Source organism: Prinia subflava, chromosome 3 (genome assembly GCF_021018805.1).
Source record: "Prinia subflava isolate CZ2003 ecotype Zambia chromosome 3, Cam_Psub_1.2, whole genome shotgun sequence".
NCBI lineage: Eukaryota > Metazoa > Chordata > Aves > Passeriformes > Cisticolidae > Prinia > Prinia subflava.
In genome coordinates this window covers 41,800,144-41,822,001 of record NC_086249.1, presented here as the reverse complement: position 1 = coordinate 41,822,001, position 21,858 = coordinate 41,800,144, and the positions used below count along the sequence as shown (strand labels likewise).

At 34.9% G+C, this 21,858-nt stretch overlaps 1 protein-coding gene across 13 annotated transcripts in view; it reads left to right on the top strand.

The window, feature by feature from the left end:
- Positions 1-19,630, top strand: part of POSTN (periostin) — a 31,815-nt gene extending 12,185 nt beyond the window's left edge. Inside the window, exons 10-24 of one of the 13 annotated variants that reach the window (XM_063391959.1) lie at positions 704-852; positions 1,325-1,461; positions 2,232-2,362; positions 4,048-4,178; positions 4,346-4,448; positions 4,825-4,892; positions 5,453-5,498; positions 7,597-7,644; positions 10,658-10,753; positions 11,336-11,425; positions 12,971-13,048; positions 13,437-13,517; positions 15,713-15,799; positions 17,830-17,871; positions 18,391-19,630. In XM_063391959.1, coding sequence (XP_063248029.1) covers positions 704-852; positions 1,325-1,461; positions 2,232-2,362; positions 4,048-4,178; positions 4,346-4,448; positions 4,825-4,892; positions 5,453-5,498; positions 7,597-7,644; positions 10,658-10,753; positions 11,336-11,425; positions 12,971-13,048; positions 13,437-13,517; positions 15,713-15,799; positions 17,830-17,871; positions 18,391-18,431 — 1,328 coding nt within the window. In that variant the 3' untranslated portion in view covers positions 18,432-19,630. The remainder of the gene's footprint in view (positions 1-703; positions 853-1,324; positions 1,462-2,231; positions 2,363-4,047; positions 4,179-4,345; positions 4,449-4,824; positions 4,893-5,452; positions 5,499-7,596; positions 7,645-10,657; positions 10,754-11,335; positions 11,426-12,970; positions 13,049-13,436; positions 13,518-15,712; positions 15,800-17,829; positions 17,872-18,390) is intronic. The other 12 variants (XM_063391960.1, XM_063391964.1, XM_063391963.1 and 9 more) reach the window with 12 other exon arrangements.
- The last annotated feature ends 2,228 nt before the right edge of the window (positions 19,631-21,858 follow it).

Genomic DNA, 21,858 nt, shown 5'->3' with positions numbered 1-21,858 from the left:
TTGGCCAGTTTGGGTCACCTGTCCTGGCCATGCTCCCTCCCAGCCCCTCGTGCACCTGCCCGCTGGCAGAGCACGAGACACAAGATATCCTTGGCTGAGGGTGAGCACTGCTCAGCAACAACCAAAGCATCAGCGTGTTACCAACATTACACTCATACTAAACCCCAAACTCAGCACTGTAGGACCTGCTAGGGGGAAAATTGACTCTATCCCAGTTAAATCCAGGAAATTCAAGGAAGTTAGCATTTCCCAGTACATTAAAGCAGAGAGAAACTGATATAAATATACTGTAAAACAGATGTTAGTATACTTGCAGAGGTGACCTCACGGACATCTTGCCTTTTCTCAAGGAACTAGAGTGTTGTCTCGCTACCATGGAAGCAAATTTGGATAGATTTAGGTGCACATGTAGAAAGGACTAGTTTTAATACAAACTATAGCAGTAATTCAAAAGATGGAGCAGGTCCACATATCAATCATCAGACATATTAGTTACAGAAATTAATCATGGCTGTGTCAAAAGCTCTTGGCGGAATTTGAGGAATGGTCAAAACAATTTGCCTTCGGTATACACAGACCTGTCCATGCTTTAACTCAAATGTTTCAAGGAAAGATTCAGTATTTCCAGAGTCGTTTAACTTTATTTGAATAAAAATTCACTATATAAATTACTATTATCATTATTATCTAAATGGCTTTGTAGATGACACCTTAAGGCTGGATCAACGTCTTCTTAAAACAATCCTGCAGAATCACATTATAAAAGTGAAAATTGGGCTCAATGAACTGTACAATGGACAAGAGCTGGAAACAATTGGAGGAAAACTACTTAGAGTCTTTGTGTACCGCACAGTAAGTGAATGAGTCTTTCTAAAAATATGCATCCAACTGTGAAAACGGGGAGTCAAAAAAAGGCAAAGCTGAATGAACTCCCCAACATTTACCATGATGAGTATCTAGCCAAAAATCCTTAAGCTTTTAAGATAGCAAGATACGAAAATTCGATCTTTCTCAAACTGAGCTTTGCATGCAGAACTCTTTGGGTAAATGCAACAGAAGTTCAAATTGAGTGCTCAGTTGATTGCAAATTTTTAAAGCTCCTTTTTATAACTAATTAGGAGCATTCTCAAGAGAAAAACACACAGAAAAAATAAAGTTTTAAAATATTTTCACCATGTTATTTTGTTCTAGATTTTACTATTTCGGCTTTCTCAACCAATGCCAAATTTCCTGGCAAAAACACACAATGTAACTGTAGGAAACACATACGGTTGTTATTTTTAACATTGTGTAAAACAGCTACACTTGTTTCTCTTTCAATAAGGCTGTATGCATTGAAAATTCATGCATGGTCAGAGGAAGCAAAGAAGGAAGAAATGGTTTTATCCACGTCTTCAGACAGATCATCAATCCAGCAGAAAAGACATTGCATGAAATGCTGAGAAATGATAAGCGTTTTAGGTGAGTAGCCATATTGACAGAACTGATATTTTCCTGCAGAGGGTAACCATATACAGCACAGCTGATCTGAGAAAAATTCTGGCCTGTGAGCATGTGAGTTGTTGGGTTTTTGAAAGCAGAGATGGCAGAGAAAGGTTTATTACCTACACAAATAACAAAAGGAAAAAAAAAAAAAAGGGATAAGAAAAAGTATTCTCCAGCTGTATGCTGAAAAGGCTTCCACGCTGTATGCTAGAATGGTTTTTCATGGCACAAAGGCTTGTAAGACTTACTAGACCAGACTTACTAGAATAAGAGGAGTGAGAGGACAGAAGGAATTGAATGATACATCCAGAGCTATAAATGCAATGGTCTCTGTAATTTTAATTAATGAGCAGTACAATTCCATATGGGTGCAGAAGGATTGCAAACCTTTCCAGTACTTATTTCTGTCCCTTTCCTGCAAGTATCTCAATTCTCCTAGAGCAAGAACTATCCTTTTCATCCTCTTTTTATCTGTTTGATCTGCAGGGGGTTTTATTTGACAGCTCCCGCTCTGATCCAGGCTGCCAGTGTATTTTTTTGGAATAGTTTTTCCTCTGTCTGCTGCTTTTAAGACTGCCTTTTCCCATTTTCCTCTTCCACTATTTTTATTTCTGGGAAACAATGAAAGTGTTTGAAAATTGAAACACTATCAGAAATAAAAATGGGGGAACTAAGTACCTGGATCCAATTACAGTCACCACATTTCAACAAAATGTATTTGTGGTTTGTCTGTTTGCTGTAAACAGCATTTTCCTCAGTCTGGTGAAAGCTGCAGATTTGGATGATGTTCTGTCACGGCCTGGACAGTGGACTCTCTTTGTCCCAACTAATGATGCCTTTAAAGATTTGACTGATGATGACAAGGACATACTGATAAGTAAGTAACATAAAAATCCCTGAATTATAAGGAAAGTAAAATTGATTGGCAAGGAGACTAATGCACCTCTCACATAAAAGCTGTCTGTTTACCTTTCACATAGAGCAGGAATATAGGAATCCCCTAAATTGTTTCCTTCTTAGGCATAGAGAAAATACCTGTTTGGAAAAAAACTCCAACCTGATTTTTAAATTTAAATTTCATTCCTCAATATCTTATTCTGTAGTGTTGCTTCCTTCTGTTATTTTTGTCTTCAATTCAGGACTTGAAGCTGTCCAATGTCAATGCCATATTGGACTAATTCTGTAGTTAACAAGACAATTTTATTTGCACTTCTTTCAAGATGCTTTATGCACCATTTTTATTATCATTGTAGCTCAGTTACTTAGTGCTTTCCTTAGCCCTCTTTTTTTTTTTTTTTTTTTTTTTTTTTTTTGGGGGGTTTCTTTTTGTATTTGTTTTTGTTGAGTTTGGGGTTTTTTTGTTTTTGTTTGGTTGGGTTTTTTTTGTTTTGTTTTGTGCCAGTTTACATTCTAGAATTCTGTCTTGGTTTTTTTCTAAGTTACTATGTTGCTTTCTCCATTAATACTATATCTTACAGTGTATAACTTTTAACAAATCTAAAGAAATACTTTGTTTATCTGTAAGAAAGATACAAACCAAGGATTATTTTAGCCAGTAACTATAGTGGTATAATTACAAAGGTAATCTGATAGTTCATGCAAAATCTTTGGAGTGGACAGGCTCAAAGGTAATCTGATAGTTCATGCAAAATCTTTGGAGTGGACAGGCTTGGGCTTTTTATGTAACTTAATGTAACTTTTGAATGGTCCAGTCACAAAATATCAGCACTAATTTTACTAGGAAGAAAAAGATCATTTTATTGGATTTCAATAGGGAAGTAACTAAGCATTGCTATCAATTATAAGAGCAAAACACAGGGGAAAAAAAAGGAAAATATTTGCTTAAAGAAACATCAGGAAAAGAATATGAGCAGACAAGATTCCTATGCAGTTTCATCAAGGCTGGAACTCCTAAAAACAACTAGCATCAGCATGTAATTCTAGTATTAAACTAAGAATGGTCAATATTCCATGTAATGGCAAACAGATGTGTTTTAAAGCTTTTCTGCTTGGTACTCTGTCTGCTGGGGATGTTATAGTTTTCCTGCAGCCCATCCTGACTCTCAAGCTCTACAGACCCAGAGAGTCGCATCAGGATATTAATTTTGGCTAGAGGATACATTTCTTTTTAAGACATGAAAATATTGCATTTGTTTTTCTTTTCATCCTACAGAGGAATGTCAATTTTGGCATATGGAAATCATCCCTAAAATAAAGAAGTTTCCCTCATTCCCAGCTTCTCCAAGCTGCATCTGCCCTTTGTAAGAACAGATAAACCCAGCACCTATAATGGCTCCGTTGACCCCTTTTATGTTCTTTTGTAGATTTCTCATAGGATTTTGTGATTATGTTCTGTACCTTTTTTGTCATATAGTTGGACTTTTTCCCTTTGTTATCATTTTAACAAATTCAAATTGTATATTTTCAAGGTGTTTTCATGGTATTTTCACACATATTGTGTTTCATCCTAGTGCAAGTCTATGTGAAACCTTAGAATTCCCACAAAGAACTACATTACTACTACCATTTAATTTTTGTTCTTACTTTTTTATTTGTACATAGGAGACAAAAATGCTCTCAGGAATATTCTTCTTTACCACTTGACACAAGGAGTTTTCATTGGCAGTGGCTTTGAGCCTGGTGTAACAAATATTCTTAAAACCATCCAAGGAGGAAAACTGTACTTGAAAACAGTTAAGTATAGAAAATATCTCCCTGCTACAGCCTTGTAACAGAGATTTGATATTCCATGCCTATCCACATTATAGCATGCCATGCATTTCTCCCAATGTTATAATATGGTTTGGGGTTGTTTTCTAATGTCCCTGATAATTTGGGTTCTCTTTTGATCCTTTACCAGGTGAATGATACTCTTCTGGTTAATGAACTGAAATCAAGAGAATCTGATCTTATGGCAACAAATGGTGTCATTCATGTCATTGACAAACTCCTATATCCAGCAGGTGAGTATTATTTCATTTAATTTTTACCCACTCTTTTAAATCTATTTACATGCTGTATAACTGCAATAACTTTAAAAAGTTAATTAATTTAAAGGCACGATTTCTATGTGGAATTTGAAACAGAAAATTTACCTCAATGCTCATTTCATGGAAGAACCTTGCTTGAAACCTTGGCAAGATTTTGATATTTTATTAAAATAAAGTATATGAAAGAAAAGACTAGCCAAAGACTATCTTTTCTGCTGATATAGAATAATATATATGGTGTACACTCTTCTGTGAGTGTTTGAGAATGATTGCATCTCCTGACCACTGTAAATCAAAGTAAAATGAGCACAGTTGTATATTCCTCTTACATGCCTCTTTCTTTTGTCAGAACTGCCTGTTGGAAATGATCAGCTGCTCACAATACTGAAGAAATTGATTAAATACATTCAAATAAAGGTATTCTTTCAGTAATTATCCCTTTGTCTATCTGGCAGGATCTGTGAAACCAAGCACATTATAAATCATAAGTGATTCTCTGGTCCATTCTTTCTTCAGCAGACAACACATTCAATGTCTCCCAGTTACCAAAATATAATCATGAATGATACCCTGTACTCAAAACCAGTTATAATTTATGTTTTTAATGCCAAATAATTGTAGTATGTTTGCATTTAGATAACTTCAGTGTGAATTGGCCCAAATCTGCTCTTTAGTTCATTTTATCACTCTTGGAAAACAAATCACTTGTTTGAAAAAAATACCATTAGACTAAATTCTTATTCCATTAAAGCCAGCAGCATCGATAACCTGTGAAGAAAAGTAAGCATCCTTATCTAGGTCAGTTATCCTCTTGAGACTACATTCTCCCTCAACAATGAATGAGACAACCTAGACAAATAGCATCACCTAAATTTTAGGTCAATGAAGCAGTGAATCCTACCCACACTCACAAGGAAACTATAAGGCAAGTGCTGTTTTTTTTAAATTTTAAATAAATTGTTTTTCTGTTTTTATAGTTTGTTCGTGACAGTACCTTCAAAGAGATTCCACTGACATTTTACAGTAAGTTCATTTTAAATATTTCCAGATGGGTTGAATGTTGCTTTTTAAGTGGTGCCAATTCCAATTTGGAATTGTATATCTCTTTTTCAATAAAGAAGAAAGCAATTTCTGGGAAAGTAAGATGTGCCAATGAAGAAAAGGAAGAGTAGGATTCAAAGTAGAATGTTACTGGCTTCTGCGCTACTGTATTTTTCCCTTTCCAGATGTATGACTGGAAAGTAACCCTGAAGTAAGCTGTTCAAACTCTTGGGGTAGACAAGATACATATGGAAAAGATTGTTTTTCAGTTTATAGCCAAAGTTCAATGCATGGTGCATAACAGAGTTGTATCTCTCTCCAAGATGCAGTATTGACTGTGCACTGAGAAACTTTCTTTTTTCATAAATATTTTCAGAGGGACAGTGTCTCTTTTATCCCTGTTTCCCAAATAAGCAAATATGAGGCTTGAATGGGAGACAGTCGTTCAGAATATCTTCTCTTTAGGGAGAAAATGTAAAAAAATAACTCTTTTAGCTCTCTTGCAGCCTTTCTCAGGCCTTGCACTTAATTTCTGAATATAGGGTATATGTTGAAACAAGTTATTAAAAGACAAAGAGCCTGCTGTAACTTCATGAGGCAATATGAATTTAGACAAATTATTAAATTTCAGTGGAATTCTACCCATATTTCACAGTAGAAAGTGAAACCATCACATCAGACTTTGAAAACTGGCAATGGACATACTAAAGTTAAAAAGCCCTTGGAACGAAAGACTGAGTCATTCACCTTGGTGACAAGTTGAATACGAGTCAACAGAGCCGCAGCAGACAAAATAGCCAACCTGGGGGTTGGGTCCTGGGGTGCACCAGGCAGAGCTCAGCCAGCTGGGCAAGGGAGGGGATTGTCCCTCTCTGCTCTGCACTGGGGTGGCCTCACCTCCAGTGCTGGCTGCTGTTTTGTTCCCAGTGTCCAGAGAAGGATGACCAGGATGGGGAAAGGTCTTGAGGTCAAGACTTACCAGGAGCTATTGAGGTCACTTGGATTGTTCATTTTGGATAAGGCAAGGCTGAGGGGTGACCTCATTGCTGAGCAGTGACCCCATTGCATCCCATGCCTTCCCCAAGAAGGGCAGTGGAGGGTGGGCTGGTCTGCTTCATGGTGACCAGTGACAGGACACAAGGAAATGGAATGAAGCTGCTTTGGGAAAAGTTCCGACAGGACCTTACAAAAGGGTGCTTCACCACAGCACAAAAGGGTGCTTCACAGATAGTTTTAAGCTCCTCAGAAAAGTGGTCACAGCACCAAGAGTGACAGAGTTCAAGGAGCTTCTGGACAACACCTTTGGTCATATGGCGTAGTCTTAGGTAGTCCTTTAAGAAGAAGGAAGTGGGACTTGATGATCCCTATGCATGTCTTCCAACTTGAGCTATTCTATAATTCTACTCCCCACTGCCAGTGAGAGCAGCACAGGAAGCAATGCCTGTAAAAATTAAGCTAGAGAGGTCAATGTGGACATCTAGAAAGCTGTAGCTGTAGATTTAGTTGAATGAAAGACCAGGAAGGCTGGAACTTGTCTCAGGGTGAGCTTCTCTACTGAATGAGTATGAGGCAAATCACTGTCAGAGATGTTCAATGAATACTTGAGTCTGTCCTGGGTGTAGAGGGACAACTTGATCTCCCAAGGATGTATTTTCTGTGGTGTTGTATCTGTAGTTCTGAATGCCAGAAGGGTTCCTGTGTATGCCTGATCAGCTCCCTAGTGAAAAGGGCAATACTCAGGCATAAGGCATGTCAGGGAATTGTGCAAAACTGTGTGTGGGTAATAGTACAAGCCCTCTCTATTATACATACATCATCACTGGTACCATGACCCATGGGTTTCATGAGGCTCGAAGGAAACACCATATCTCTAGATTCTGTCTGCAGGTGACCTGAGTGGATCACCATTTCGTAACTAAAACCAAGACTCATACTCTAGATCCTTCTGAGTCATTATTCCAGCCATTAATGTCTGTGATTTTATCCACATCCTTATGAGCAGATCAAATCTAACTGATCGTTGCCTCGACGCAATCGTAAGAATGGAATGCACTGTATATTCCATTTTCTATATTTTCAGAAATTAACATAATTGAAAGCAACGTCCAGCCTATCATCACAAAGGAAGGTAAATGAGGCCTGTAGTATATATATTTCTGCCTATGTTCATATACATATTCAGAATATATATATTGAATATATTTATTTAACAGGATGCATTTTATACCTAGCAACTCCAGGGTGCTGAACACTTTGCTGGAAAAGCAAAGATACAAATATTGCAATTAGAACTGACTGAAATATTTTGCATGAAAAGGTTGCCCACATTTTTTCTTCCTGAATGACTTTTCTCCTTATTCTATGGGCATTTAAAAATATCTTAAATAATCTTTTTTCAAGTCATTTATTTTATCATCTTTGTTTTTCAATTAAGAACTTTCCCCTTTTTTTAAATTAAAACAGATATTTTAAAGTAGATGTGTTTCTTATACTTTGAGGAAAAAAATGGTTCATTTTTTTATAATTTTCAATCAGTTCTAACTACCAATATCTGTTGGATGCCTGAAAATGATATCTACCCAATCTTTGGCTTTGTTTATTTCTCCATGCAGAAGCATGACTCTAAGATTAGTGGTGGGACTGAAGAGAAAAAAATGAGGGATGGGACTGCTAAAATCACTTGTGATTTATAACTTAGGTAAAGCTGATGAGATCCAGGTTTCCATTGAAATAAAAATGCTGAAAGGGATTTTTTTAATCTCAACCGAGAAAGGAAGTTAAAGGAAGTATGCTTGATCTTCGTTGCCTAGTCTCCATCATTAAATCAGATCCACAGTGCAATATTTATGGATAGTTTATTTCATATGGTAATTCATCCAAGCTATTTTAGAAATCTTCCTATGCTGAGGGTGAATCATTCTCTGAAACTACCTCTTCTGCTCTGTTAAACCCAGAGACAGAGTACATAGTTTAGGTGATTTACAGGATGTTTAGAAGTTGAAAATTAACTGAAATAAAATTGTCTTTTAAAGAAAAAATGAAATGTCTAAGCACTTGTATAGTCAAATGTAGAACTAAATTTTATTCACCAAATAGAGGAAAAAAAAGTCAGTGAGTATTGAAGGGCTACTCTTTCCCATTTCCAGTACAGTATTTCTACTTTGGGACACACTCCAGGGAATGATCTCTGGCCAGTGCAGCCTTTCTGCTGATAACTGATTCAGATATTGACCAAATAAAACCAATTCTGTCACTTCTGAGCTTTCTCATTAAAAGTAGGAAGCAGCAGGTGCTGTCAGAACCACCTAAATCCACAAAAGTCTGTAGATAAAAGCTGGCAAATTTAAATGTTAATTTTTGTCAGGAAGTTCTACTAGATCATGATGCAAAGGTGATTTCCACTTTAAAAAATGACATCTCTCCCCACCAGGTTTAGAGGGGGATATGTGCCTTTTCCTGTCTCAATGTTTTCTTCTTGTATTGTGCTTCCATTTCTTGTCCCTGGGCATGTATGGGATCTAAAAGATTGAACAGTGCTAAAGAGTTAAATCTGACTGAAACTCAAGTCTTAACAGATAAAATATTCAAAGGATTGATCCTAGGCTAGGCTATATAGCTGGCTATGCCCTCACTTTTGGTTTGCACACATCTACTGTATCAATCACATGAAAAGGTACAGTTTTTGAGAACTGTAAAAAAAAGCATTTATAAGCATTCATAGATATAACTTTTACCTGATTTCATTTATAATCATCTCTTGTTTCAATGTAAATTGGTATTTAATGGATTATCAACATGCAAAAAACTTCCTCTAAGTTTTTTTAAAAAAGCAAGGGAATAAGTCTTCTAAGACAGTTTCTTTAAAATATTTATAAAAGTTTTTCATTCAGACCTGTTAGAAAGTAAAAGAAATGATGGCTTGTTCAGCTGGTTAGAACTCAGAATAGATTACTGGAAGTCTATAATAACAGGGAATCTTTATGATTCTATCATATCATCTCATCTGAAGTAAATAAATTAATTATTTACCACTAAATTCTAATTTATGCAATCTTTTGCTACTGAAAAAAAAAACCCAAATTGTTTTTGTTTTTCATTCTTGAAGGTAGCCTAAACTGACTGTTTTCAATAATTAACAGGAGGCACACATATTTAAAAGCTGTTGTTAAATTCTGATCAGTAATTATGGAAAAAAATCAATGCACAATCAACTTCTACAAAAAATAATTTAAAGATATTTAAGGAATTTTTAAGGAAAGTAAAAAAGAGGGATTATGCTAAGTTTCTGTATCTGAATAAGAAATAAAGAAAGTTTGTTTTACATCAGCTTCTTAAGTGAAAGGAGTCCCACAGCACTCATTAGAGAAAAACCATATTATTACTGCCAATTGATGGTATGTTCCTAATTTATCCAGTATCTCCTGCTTTAGCATGTCAGGCAGAGATACATTTGGATCAGCATAATCAAGATGACCTCACCCATGATAATGATAGCCAGAAATGATGATAAATATCCTTACAGCCATTCCAGCTGATCGCAGAAGTTTGCTTTTTGGTTTTTCTTTCTAAGCTGTGTAACCACTGGCCAAGTCTTAAATACAAAAGGAGAAAAAAAAAGCCACATAAAAAAACCTCAGAGCAAAAAATAAACTCCAAAACAACAATGAAAGAACATCGAAAGCAACAAAAAATAAAAATAATTAAAAAAAGAAAAGCTCTCACTATGAATATTGCACACTGATCACTGGTGAAGCAATATCTATAAGATATGCAAAGATGCAGAGTAACCTTCTTACCAATATATATGGAAAAATGCTTCCTTTCCACTACTGAGGATCTGGTTTATTGCCTGGAACTCATCAACAAATATTAAAAATATCATATACACAAAATACATAAATGAATAAATTATAGAGAATAAGTGTATGATGGGATCTATATTGAAGACCTTTTGTGAGGAAACACAAGACTGTACAATGTTGCCACAAATAACCTCTCAGACTTCAACAACCCTCTATTACAATCATCTGGTTTATCTAGAGTAGGGGGAGGAAATGCAAGCTTCAGCTCATCCCCATGAAATACTATAAGTATTTTATGACTATTTGTAACATGTTGTGTTTTTTTTTCCTGTGTCACAGACCCATCTATCACACAGCTCACTAAATTAATTGAAGGGGAACCTGATTTCAAAATAGTCAGGGAAGGGGAGACAATAACTAAAGTGATTCATGGAGGTTGGTATGCTTTCAGAAACTCAATTTCTGTCACCAGTCGCTATTCACCAGGAGTTTATACTTTATCAAGATGATTCATGTTAGACAGCTGTTCTGTTTTTAACAAGACCTTTGTGGAGTGCTGCAATTCTATTGCATTATATATCTTTTAATTCTCATGCATTTAAAAAAATTGGGGTTTTTTCACTAGTTGTGTTCCATAGCTGCAGCCAGGACAGTTTAGAAATACTCTGCATGCTGACATATGTGTCAGTCAAGAATTATTTGTTCATTGCTGTCCTGCAATCCAGTGTGTAGTATGTGATTCTGTGATTAAAAGGAAATTTTGTCAGAAAGAGAGGTAAACCTTGCCTTATCTTTGCTAAGGGCATTGAGATGTTCACATCTAGGATGGTTTTAAAGGAAAAATCATGTGATCATCCTAAATTTTGAGTAGATCTATTTCCCGGTCTCTGAACATTTTTAGTTTTCATAAAATATTTGATGGTTTATCCTTATGTGCTTCAGTCAGTTTCCACATCTCAAAAGAACACTTGAATGGTCATTACTTGATTAATGCCTTGAATTTAAAAATCCTTGTAGAACCAGTTATTAAAACATACACTAAAATCATTGATGGACGACCTGTGGAAGTGACAGAGAAAAAAGTGACAGAAGAAAGAATTATTCAAGGTAAATTAAGTTGAGATATTCATTCTTAGTAAAGTCCACCTCTGCATACAAAAGTAGCATATCTTAAGTTCTGTCCTAGTGCCTAAACTGCATTTCCTTGACAGATTAATTTTCCCTAATACTTCCCACTGTCTCTGTAAGGCTGACCATGTGTCCTACACACACATACACAAAAATGGCAACAATATTTTAACAGCATGCAAAACTGTGAAAAATTGTCTTCTTTTTTTAGTTTTTATTTTCATATATTTGCCAAGTGTCTACTTTTGTAACCTTCTTGCTATCATTTCACAATGATACTACTTTGTTTGCATTTTCATACTCTGTCTTACTTTAGAAGGAAACCTTTTTTTCCTGAACTTCTGGATTATATATCTCCAGAAAGGTTTCATTTTACCAAACATAGATGTTTAATGTATAGATGCCTACTTTTGCACATCACCCCAGGCTCTCTTGACAACCATTTCAGGAAAAGATCTTGATTTCTCTGTAAGGTGGGGACTTGATGTGACAGTCATAAATTAGACACTTGGAGACAGCTAATTAAGATAGAATCAGTATACATCTGCATCCCTTGATTTTCTCACACAAAATCTCCTAAATTCCTTGACCAATTTCAATTGTATTTGACCTATTACTTTCTTTAAGCATCCTAGAATTTGATAAGTGGAGTGAGGCATATTTGATCATAGTATGTGGAGTTCTCTGTTGACACTTTTTGATCACCTTGCTTAAATATCTGTTTGAATGCTGCCATTAAAATTTTATCTGCTAGGCAGCTTATAAGAAAAAGACACTGTTATAACAACATATTGACTTAGCTGTAAGTCCTAATATTCAGTTTATTTAGAAAAGATTGAAATTCAACCTAAGTTGAATTCAAAAAACAGAAGTAAAACATCGTGCTTCAGTCATTATCATACAACTTTTTACTACAATGAAAATAACTGAATGAAAGGCACTAGTTGTTTCTGAATAAACCTGGGACTATTTTCTGGCAAAAACTTTAGGGGAGACAAATAAAATACAATTTTCTCAGTTCTCAGATTCAAGTTTCCCTAATATCCCACATGAAATGATAACTATAATGTAAAATGCCAGCATTTCAGACCTTTGTCTCCTCATTTTCAACCTGTAGAAACTGATAAAGAATCTCAAATGTTGTCTTCAAATGAGTCATAGCAATAATAAAAGCAAAAAATGTCTATTTGCAACAGCAAATTCAGACTAATCATAGACTTCAGAAATATCTGATCAACAACCTAATACAACAGGGTTTAAAATTGTGTCTCAATCTAAGGATGTAAGCAGGTAATTACTCTAATTATGATAAATTTGCCTAATTACTTTCTCGACTAGTTCTAACCAATGTTTTTAATGCTCTTTCAGTTTAATTTTGGAAATGGTAAAAAAATAAAGTTATCCTATAAACACATTGCAGCATGTTAACCGTGGAACCACCATATGTATTAAATAGGAAAAAATAATCTAAAGGAAAAACCTGTTATATCTGATAAAAGCCACTACCTTACAATTTTTTTCCAGGTCCTGAAATAAAATACACCAGAATTACTGCAGGGGGTTCAGACAATGAAGAGAAGTTAAAGAAAATCCTTGAGGAAGGTTAGTATTTAATTTCTTTAATACATATATAACTCTCTATATAACTCAAGTAATTACTGAATGGATTTTTCAGGTTTTAAAAAATGATGTTCATACTGCAAAATCTTAGCTAAAGATTAAACCTCATAACCCTCCAAATGTAACATTCCAGTTTGAGTTTTTGATCTTCATATTTCTGTCAGCTCTAGAGCTGAGGCTACGTGGGTCTAATATACAGCATGCTATGTTTGTCATAAGATATGGTGTTTCCAGTGTTTATGTGGAATTTGATAACATAACATGAATTTTAAATTCAGAACAATGCTATGACAGGATTATATATGCTCTTGTGGGATTGCCAAATGTTTTCTGTAAATCAATTTTTTTGCCATTACCTGTATCCTATCAGAGGTTACCAAAGTGACCAAATTTATTGAAGGTGATGGTCATTTACTGGAAGATGAAGAAATCAAAAGACTTCTGCAGGGAGGTAATTCAGTGTATTATAACTAACATTTTTGCAACAAGTTATGATAACTGAAACCCCTCTCAGATATGTTGAACTCAACATTTTAAAGACTGACATAGTAAAAGTGGGATTTTAATGGAAAAAAAAGAACACTGTATTCCAGTGCCAGATATCTGTGAAATGGAAGTAAGCACCAAAATTTGAGTAATCAATTTCTTAATGCCATTGATCACAGACAAAATATTTATTTGGGTTTTTCAGTCTTTAAAAGGTTAACTTATTAAAACTCAGGGGAGCAATGAAGATTTATTTGAATATTTTTAATCAAATTTAAATCTGTAAAAAACATTCATGAAATGGAACATACTGTAACAGGCCAAATTCATCTTACTTATCAGTTCTTCAGAAATGAATGTTCATTGCCCTCAAGTTAATAATTAAAGGCATGTATAACATCTTTAAATGCTTACAGGTGATGGATATCCAGACATTAACTTTAATTCTCCTCAAATACAGCATTCCAAGGAATGGTTTTCTTTCCTTCTTGCTCTCTTAATTCTAACAGTTTTGGCAGTATATAACTAGTAGCTGTAGAAAACTAGTAAAAGAACTTTTGCTTATGAGATTAATCTTTATCTATGAATTTGGAATGTCCTCTGCTTAATGTAGATTAGAAGAACTATCTATAATAGCAATGGAGAATAAAAAAAGAATTTAAGTGATATGGATTTTGTAAATGTTAGTTTAAACCTGAGTCAGAATATCAAAAATATGGATAGATGCTTCTCTACGTATATTAAATTAAATGAAATATTAAATTAAATATTAAACTAAATAAAATGCATGCACTTACTTTTATGTTTACTTTTCAGTAAGTTATCAAGTTGTATACCAGTAAAGTAACTTAAAGCCACATTTAGTTCACGGAATTAAATCTCAAGGTTTCTCAAAAGCACTATTATATGGATGTGACTTGAACTTCAAGTTTGTCAACTTCAACTGTCAAGTAAAAGATTTCCTGATGGCTGAACAGCTGACCACTAAACTTAAATATGTTAGTTGATAACACAGCTAGTCTTAGAGAAAAGCCAAGATATGGCTCTGACTCCTGAACTCTGACCATAATTCTTTGTTCTGTTTCTAACATCTGAATCTTAGTTTTACAGATCTAAGCCAGAATTCACCTATAATATTGGACAGAAACAGAAACTTCTAGAGGGTTTTTCACTTTATCCTAAGTATCCCAGCTATGTGAAAAAAATTGCTCTCTGGAGATGCCTAATTCTGGATTGACAATTTAAAAGAAAAGCTGGAAATTTAAAAATTGCAGCAAGAAAATTCCTCTACATACTACATTATGTTTTACTGGTTTAAACCAGTCAACAAGGAGCAGGAACAAACTTTATCTGTAGAACTGTTGAAAACTGATAGGTCTGATGCCAGAATCTAACAATTATATCTGCACTTGTAATCACCTTCAGATACAGAGATATACAATTAAATAGGTATAATCTGTAGAGATTACATTTTAAATTTTACATTTTACATTTACAATAGGTGTATGGAAAAGAGATAGTTTCTCTCTAGGAAATTTGATGAAGACAATATCATCTCTTGAATTCTTTCTGTTTTCCTTGCTATTATATGTTAGTTTGTATAAGCATCCTGCTTTATAGAATGGACCAAATAGGTAGATTTTTCTTTTGCTTTAATTTGATTTTTCTCTATCTTTTCCTTGGTTTATCCAGTCAACTACCCTTGGCTGCCATGATAATACCTTGCTATACATATAGCCAGTAAAAGCATATACACATGCTGCTTTAGGGTTGTTGGTGATCACGATGATAATGCTTTATGACCCTCTTGTCTACATAAAATGTTTTACTGAAAATTTCCTAATTATTTAAATTTGAGTACAGTCAAAACAAATGTATTATCACAGTCTAAATAAAGGAACAAGTTCATATGGGCTTTAATTCTGCTCATAAAGTATCCAGAACTGCTTAAAAACAATTTTTAGTCTTTGCTGATGCAAAGCTTTAAACCAAGATTGCAATGAATGACTCATCCCTAGAGATAACATACCTTACGGCATGAATATCATAGTAGCCTGCAACACCTACACCCAAAAATGACATTGTTTCCACGGAGGGCTCCTTGCATATGGAAAAATGCTGTGCCAGCTTTAACTCATTTGTTTTTGATGCCTACCATAGCCGGAACTGAGTACACCAAGGTTACTAAAATAATTGAGGGAGAGCCACAGATTATCGAGAGAGAAATCAAGAAAGTTCATCTGGAAGGTTAGTTTGTCAAAATTTCAGTATCACTAAGACCTGCTTTGCCCAAAGTGATCATTCCAGGTGAGGTTTTATAGTATCTATTCATAAAAATTATTAGGTCTGAAGACAGCATTTTAGCAAGAACAGTTTTATAATTGTCTTGGAAAAGAATTCTTTCACTGATGTTGCAAAGAAAAATGTTGATTCTTATCTTATGGCTAAAAGTAACTAAAAGATTTGGCAAGCATAGTAGACAAGAGGAAATGCCTTACCACAAAGCTTAGGTAATACATTTGAAGGAACGTGTACCATAAAGAATTTACTTTTCTTTAAGCAGCACACACAGAAGAGGACCACGTGAGTTGCTTTTAACTTGAGTTATTTCTTGTCAGTGTAAATCAATCTGTTGCTGCCAGGGTTTCTCAGGGTTGTGAAGGAGTGGGCGGGGTGCAGGGAATATAACCTCTGGGGCTGAGTAAATATCTCACAGGATCTTGGAATTTCTCTACCTTTCTCCTGTTGTTAAATGAGGGAAGCTCTTGATTTGAAAAACCAGAATGGAATAAAGGTCCAAAAAGTGCCAAATAGAATTCACTCTGCCTTTATAGCAGCAATTTGTTCTTTGAGTTTAACAACCATGGTTTAATAATCTTCATTAAAATTAAGAAGTAATTTGCTTAGGGTTTCTTTTGTATTTATGTCTTTTTCTAATTCTAATAATGCAGAAAAGGTTATTCTGTCATCCTTTGAACAAAATATATCAGAAAAAAATATGGCTTCTGGAGAATGAAACTAAATAAATGTATTTTGGTCTTTTTAATTTTCAAGTCTCTGCCAACTAGTGAAGGTTTATACACAGGGTTTGTACAGCTTCAGTACAGAGTAGTACAAGGTGTGCTGGGGAGTCTCCAGTTGCCTGAAAACGACAGATGGGTGTGACCTTCAAACAAAAGGCTTATCTGAAAGCAAAACTGTACAGACAGCAACTAGGTATGGAAAGCATACTTTGCATGGACCATATTCTGTCTTTGCCAAGGCAGTGTAGAGCTTGGAATTTTCTGCCATGGTGGTACAGATACCCAGTGTTTAGTCTGGAATGAGGTCAAGCCTGTATCTCAGGGCTATGCATTCATATGCCCTGTACATCAGGATGAAAAGAGAACTGGCTGCAGCTTGTTAAGTGATTGCACAAGTACTTCATGATTGTAAAGAAGGAAAAATTACTGCAGTGGCATTTATGTGATGGTAACAGAAGAACCATTTCTTAAGCTTGTGAAGTGTTTTTCCTCCCAGTGAGGAGGCACTGGTTTAAAAAAAATCTGAAGGTTTGATAAAAAAAAATGGAAAACACATCTATAGTTTCACTGATAAAGTGAAACAAAAAGGATATAGCTAATAGGGGTGGTACCTATACAATAACCCTTGCTCTGCTCCACCTTTTAAAGAAGAAGCCTGAGAAAATTAACTGAACCCTAAATGTGGAATCGTACTGTGGGCTCACAATGCAGTTATAAATCAAGCCTCAAACACAGCTGGAAATGTGGCCAACATCTTGTAATGGTTTCGAGCATTTTACTTTTGAGTAACTCCTGAAGTAATCTCCGTGCAACAGACCTGGATGTCCTCTGCTGAAGGCTGAGACCGAGTCCTGTGCCTCAACCTGAGCTTGTCCTTCACTGGCAGCGTCAGATGGTGCTTGGTGAATGAAGAGCATAGACAAAATGCCCTGACACCTGCCTACGTCATGTAACCCTCTGTAGAAGATCAATGCGGATAATGGATTAATTCAAATATTTAAAATGCAAAAATAGTTTTTAGATGTTACTAAGATTTAATGGATGACTGCACGTGAAAGAAATGTGGGAATTGTGTTACAAGAATTCACATTTCAGGTGATCAAGCCAACATGCTTCTGGAACAAAATTCTTAGTTTACTGAAAAATTTAAAGAACAAACTTCAAAAGTCAGCAATGAGTTTCCAATATTTCTAATGAGCTTTAATTCAAAGGCTTCAGCAAACAAATTCTGACTGCAACATTTCTGTTTTCTAGAAGCACCTGCACGGAGAGCACAACCAACCAGGAGGGCACAAGGTAAAAAAAAAAAAAAAAAATCCATACATTAAACATTATAACGCATACCAAATATTGTTCTCAGTTATCTTAAGAGTCAGGAGGGGGAGGAAAAAAAACTCTTAAAGATACAGATTTCAAAACAAAAAGTTGTATTTCTGTTTAAAGAAAAACCCAAAATCTGGAGTTGCTAATTATTTTTTTCTGATATCTGAAAACAACCTAGATTATGTGCTTTAGTTAAAGAGTGTTTCAGATGAGAATAAAGCCATCAAAGTGAAGTCTGACTTTGGCATATTAACAATGGGGAAATGGCACTCTGGGATCCTCCACCGCAGGATTTATAACTCTCATGTTCTCTGTTATTTTGATTAATGAAAAAGCTGAAAGATCACAGCTGCCAGAACAAGAGAGAAATGTTTAGCACCAGGCTTCATCTTTCTTTTTCATGTCTGTTTCACAAGTAAATATAGTATACAGTGTTCCTGTGCCATATATAGTTATAGGTAGCAATTAAAATTCTTTTTCCATATTTTGCAGGAGGAGCAGCAAGAAGGAGGACAAGACTAGATCGTTCCTAAAAGCTTGCCAAAACAGAATTCACAGAATTAAAAATAACCACGTGATCTTTGAGAGAAATTGTTGGGGTTGTTTGTTTGTTTGTTTTTAAAGGAGAACATTAGAAAATGACATTGCTTTGATGACATAATGTAAACTGAACCATGAATCCAAAAAAAGATGTGAAGCTGCAGATATTCACTGCCAGCACAGTGCTCACTAGGAGTAGTCCATTGGAGGTGCTTTTACTGCTCTTGATAGTAAGCACTGTGCAGGGTGGGATCCTGGAAGCCCAAAAACTTCTGTGGAACCAGGATTCCTTCTTCCACTGGTTAGTAAGTGTTTGCAGGATTGCATTAAAAATGAGCAGGGAACAATACAGAGTGTATTTTTTTATTATTATTATTTCCACTAAATAAGAAATATAAGTGAAATTAGATAATTTCTAGAAAAAAAATCACCTCAGGTGACTTTAATAGTAATCTAAGGAAATATGAGATGTTAACATAGCACTTTTGGTTCAGTAGAATTGTATGCTTATTATAAGTCAAAATTTGTCATGTGTTTAAATTCATAATACCAGTAACATTTCCTTTTCTAAGCAAACAAATATGCCTTATATTAAATGTATCTTTTTTTTTTTTGTCCTACATTGCATATCCAAGTACCTTATAGTAACTTGGCTAATGGAAGCTCCTGAAAAGAAAAAAATGCGAACATTATGAGCTTCTTGCAATGTATTAGAGATCATGTTGACTTCTTTATTTATAAGAAATCACATTCCCATTAAAGGAATCCTACAACAATACATATACTGAGATTCTTAAGTGTTTTCCCATTTTTCTCTAAATGTGTCTTTTGATTATTAAAGTGGATTATAAAAGTGATAAATAAAATGCATGCAAACAGTTAACTCAGCATGGAAAAGGTCTTACAAAAATGAGGCCAGGTCTGAAAGCTTTTTTATCAAAACATGCTTTGCTAATGTCTGGTACTAATGTGGAGTTTTCTGTAAATTTTGTCAATTTTATACTCTAATTTTGTACTCATAGAAGTTGTCTGCCTTTATCAACAATACGTGAGAGACAATTATACGTGGAGTAGAAAAAACCTGTCCAAAGTTCCTTAATTTTGCAGACCAAAGTATCAGAGGCACTGTCTAACATGCTTTTCTACTTCTGTTTTGAAACAAATACTCAATAAAGAATTTGGCTGAACTGTGCTTGATTTCACTTGTAAATATTTTTAATAGCAAAGTAAATTCTAAATATTCTTAAAATTTTTAATCTAACTTGTAATTGCGAAATATGATTTCACAGAAGCAAACTGATGCTTCCCTTACTCTAGCACATGCTGATGGGGTGAATTAAACTGTATCACTCTCCTTAAACAATTCAAAACCTTCCCTAATTCCACCATGAAGTACTCTAAACACTGCTCCTAGAACAGTACAGCTATCTGAGAATGGGATTGATAAATTGTGCAGCCTTATTGGTCTATATGACAAGTCACTAAGGTAACCTCAGTATCTACTATGGTAGTGCTTTAATGGAAGGACAGCTTTTAACCCTGGCAAGGGCTAGGTGGGTTTTAGGTCAACATCAGAATTCTTAGGACTATCAAAAAGGTGAACTGAAGCTGTTACCTTTCCCTGGGACATTTGATTGTCATTAAATCATTGGGTTTAAACTTCTTCCTTCACTGCTGTGCTACCTTGAGCTATCAGTCAAGTAAGATTTTAGATGATAGGAATTATTTTAGAGGAAGATTGGGTCTGTGTTCTCGCCTCAAAAAAGATTAGGAGATAAGGAAGAAAATAGAACAGTAATGACAGATAAAGAATGGACAGAAAATGAGAAGAAGGTAAAAGCTAGCAATAAAAATTATTAAAACCTATTGTGTGGTAGGATAATTTTACTTTTTCAGTTAGGAATAGATCTGTGAATTCGTGACATACCATAACTTTGGTATGTTTTCTGCTTTGATAACATTTTAAAGCATTAAGTAATCATTAAAATAAATTTTGTACTTCACGCTTCAATATAATCAATTAATAATATGCAATATATAATATAATAGTAATATATAATACAATACAAGTAAATACAACAGTATATAAAGGGCACTCCTCCATGAAAATTTGTTTCTCTGATACATTGTCCCTCTCAGTCCTTCTTAGACCACAGTAGATGTATGCCCAGCTACATTGAACAGTGAAATTTCTTTTGGTGGTTTGGCTTTTCTAGCTATCTGAGCAAGAATCTTTACACAATCCAATGTAGAAAGAAAATCAACATGTTCTTTTATTTGTTTTTCATATGCTTAGCCATTTCTGTGTCAACACAGACAGTCTTTTACCAAAGAGCAAATTTGGAGAACTTACAACTTCTCCTGCCCTCCTATTTATTTCCCCTCACCTCAGAGCAATGTAAATTAATGTAAGGTGATTAAACAGGGGGTTAGCATACTACCAAGTTAGAATTCTCATTAGCAATAGAGCACTTACTTTATTTTGTGTTTCCCTAAAGTCTCTCAGGTATTTATAAACAGGAATGTCTAGTTGAGTTGGTATTTCTTCCGCTTCATTTGATATCTTGCATGAAGACTGATGTAGAAGAATTTTGAACTGTCAGTGTTCCCAAATCTTTCAGTTTTGCCAGCAGAAATTGCACAAGTGACCATCTCCAGTGTAAATCTAGTATGCCCTTTCATGTCATTCATCTCTCAAAAGACCTGGAATAGCTAAACTAAATTAAAGAATTCCACTGTTTGTCCACAAAGTATTCCAATAAAATAGTGGGTGGAGGCAGTAGTTCTTATAGATTGGTTGTATTGTAATTAATTCTTTTGCTGTCCAAAGCTCAGAACTGATAAACACCAATCCCAGATGGAAGGTCTAAGTAGGAATACCAAAGCCTAAGCACAACTCAAGTGAAAGAAGAGCTGATTCTTTTGAGTATTGAGCTCCAGAGTGCCCAGTGCTAGCATACGATGTGCAATTGGAGCATTCAGGATTTTCTAATATTTATAGTGGCACAGGGCTTCATATTCTATTATTAAAGGAAGATTTACCTCCACTTCTCTTCTGCACAAACCCCAGTGTGAAGATTTCAAAGGTTTACCTTCTCCTTTGTGCCCCTTCCTCCAAGAGTATGTTTTTTATAGCATCTCAAGAAAATTGCAAGCCTCTCAATATTGTCAACAGTTGTTTTTCAGTATAGCATTGACATTTTTATACAATATATTTTAATATATGGAAAGAAATAGCTTCAGTATTTTTTTTTAACCAAGACTAATTAAAATATTCAGTGGTAGACGAGATGTGTGTTTAACAGCTGACACAAAAGAAGAAAATTAGCTACAGATTCTATATGGGGAGAGTAATTTTGTGTGGTACAAGTAATTAGAATCAAAATTACAATATCTCATTAGGAGCCCAGTATGGTATTG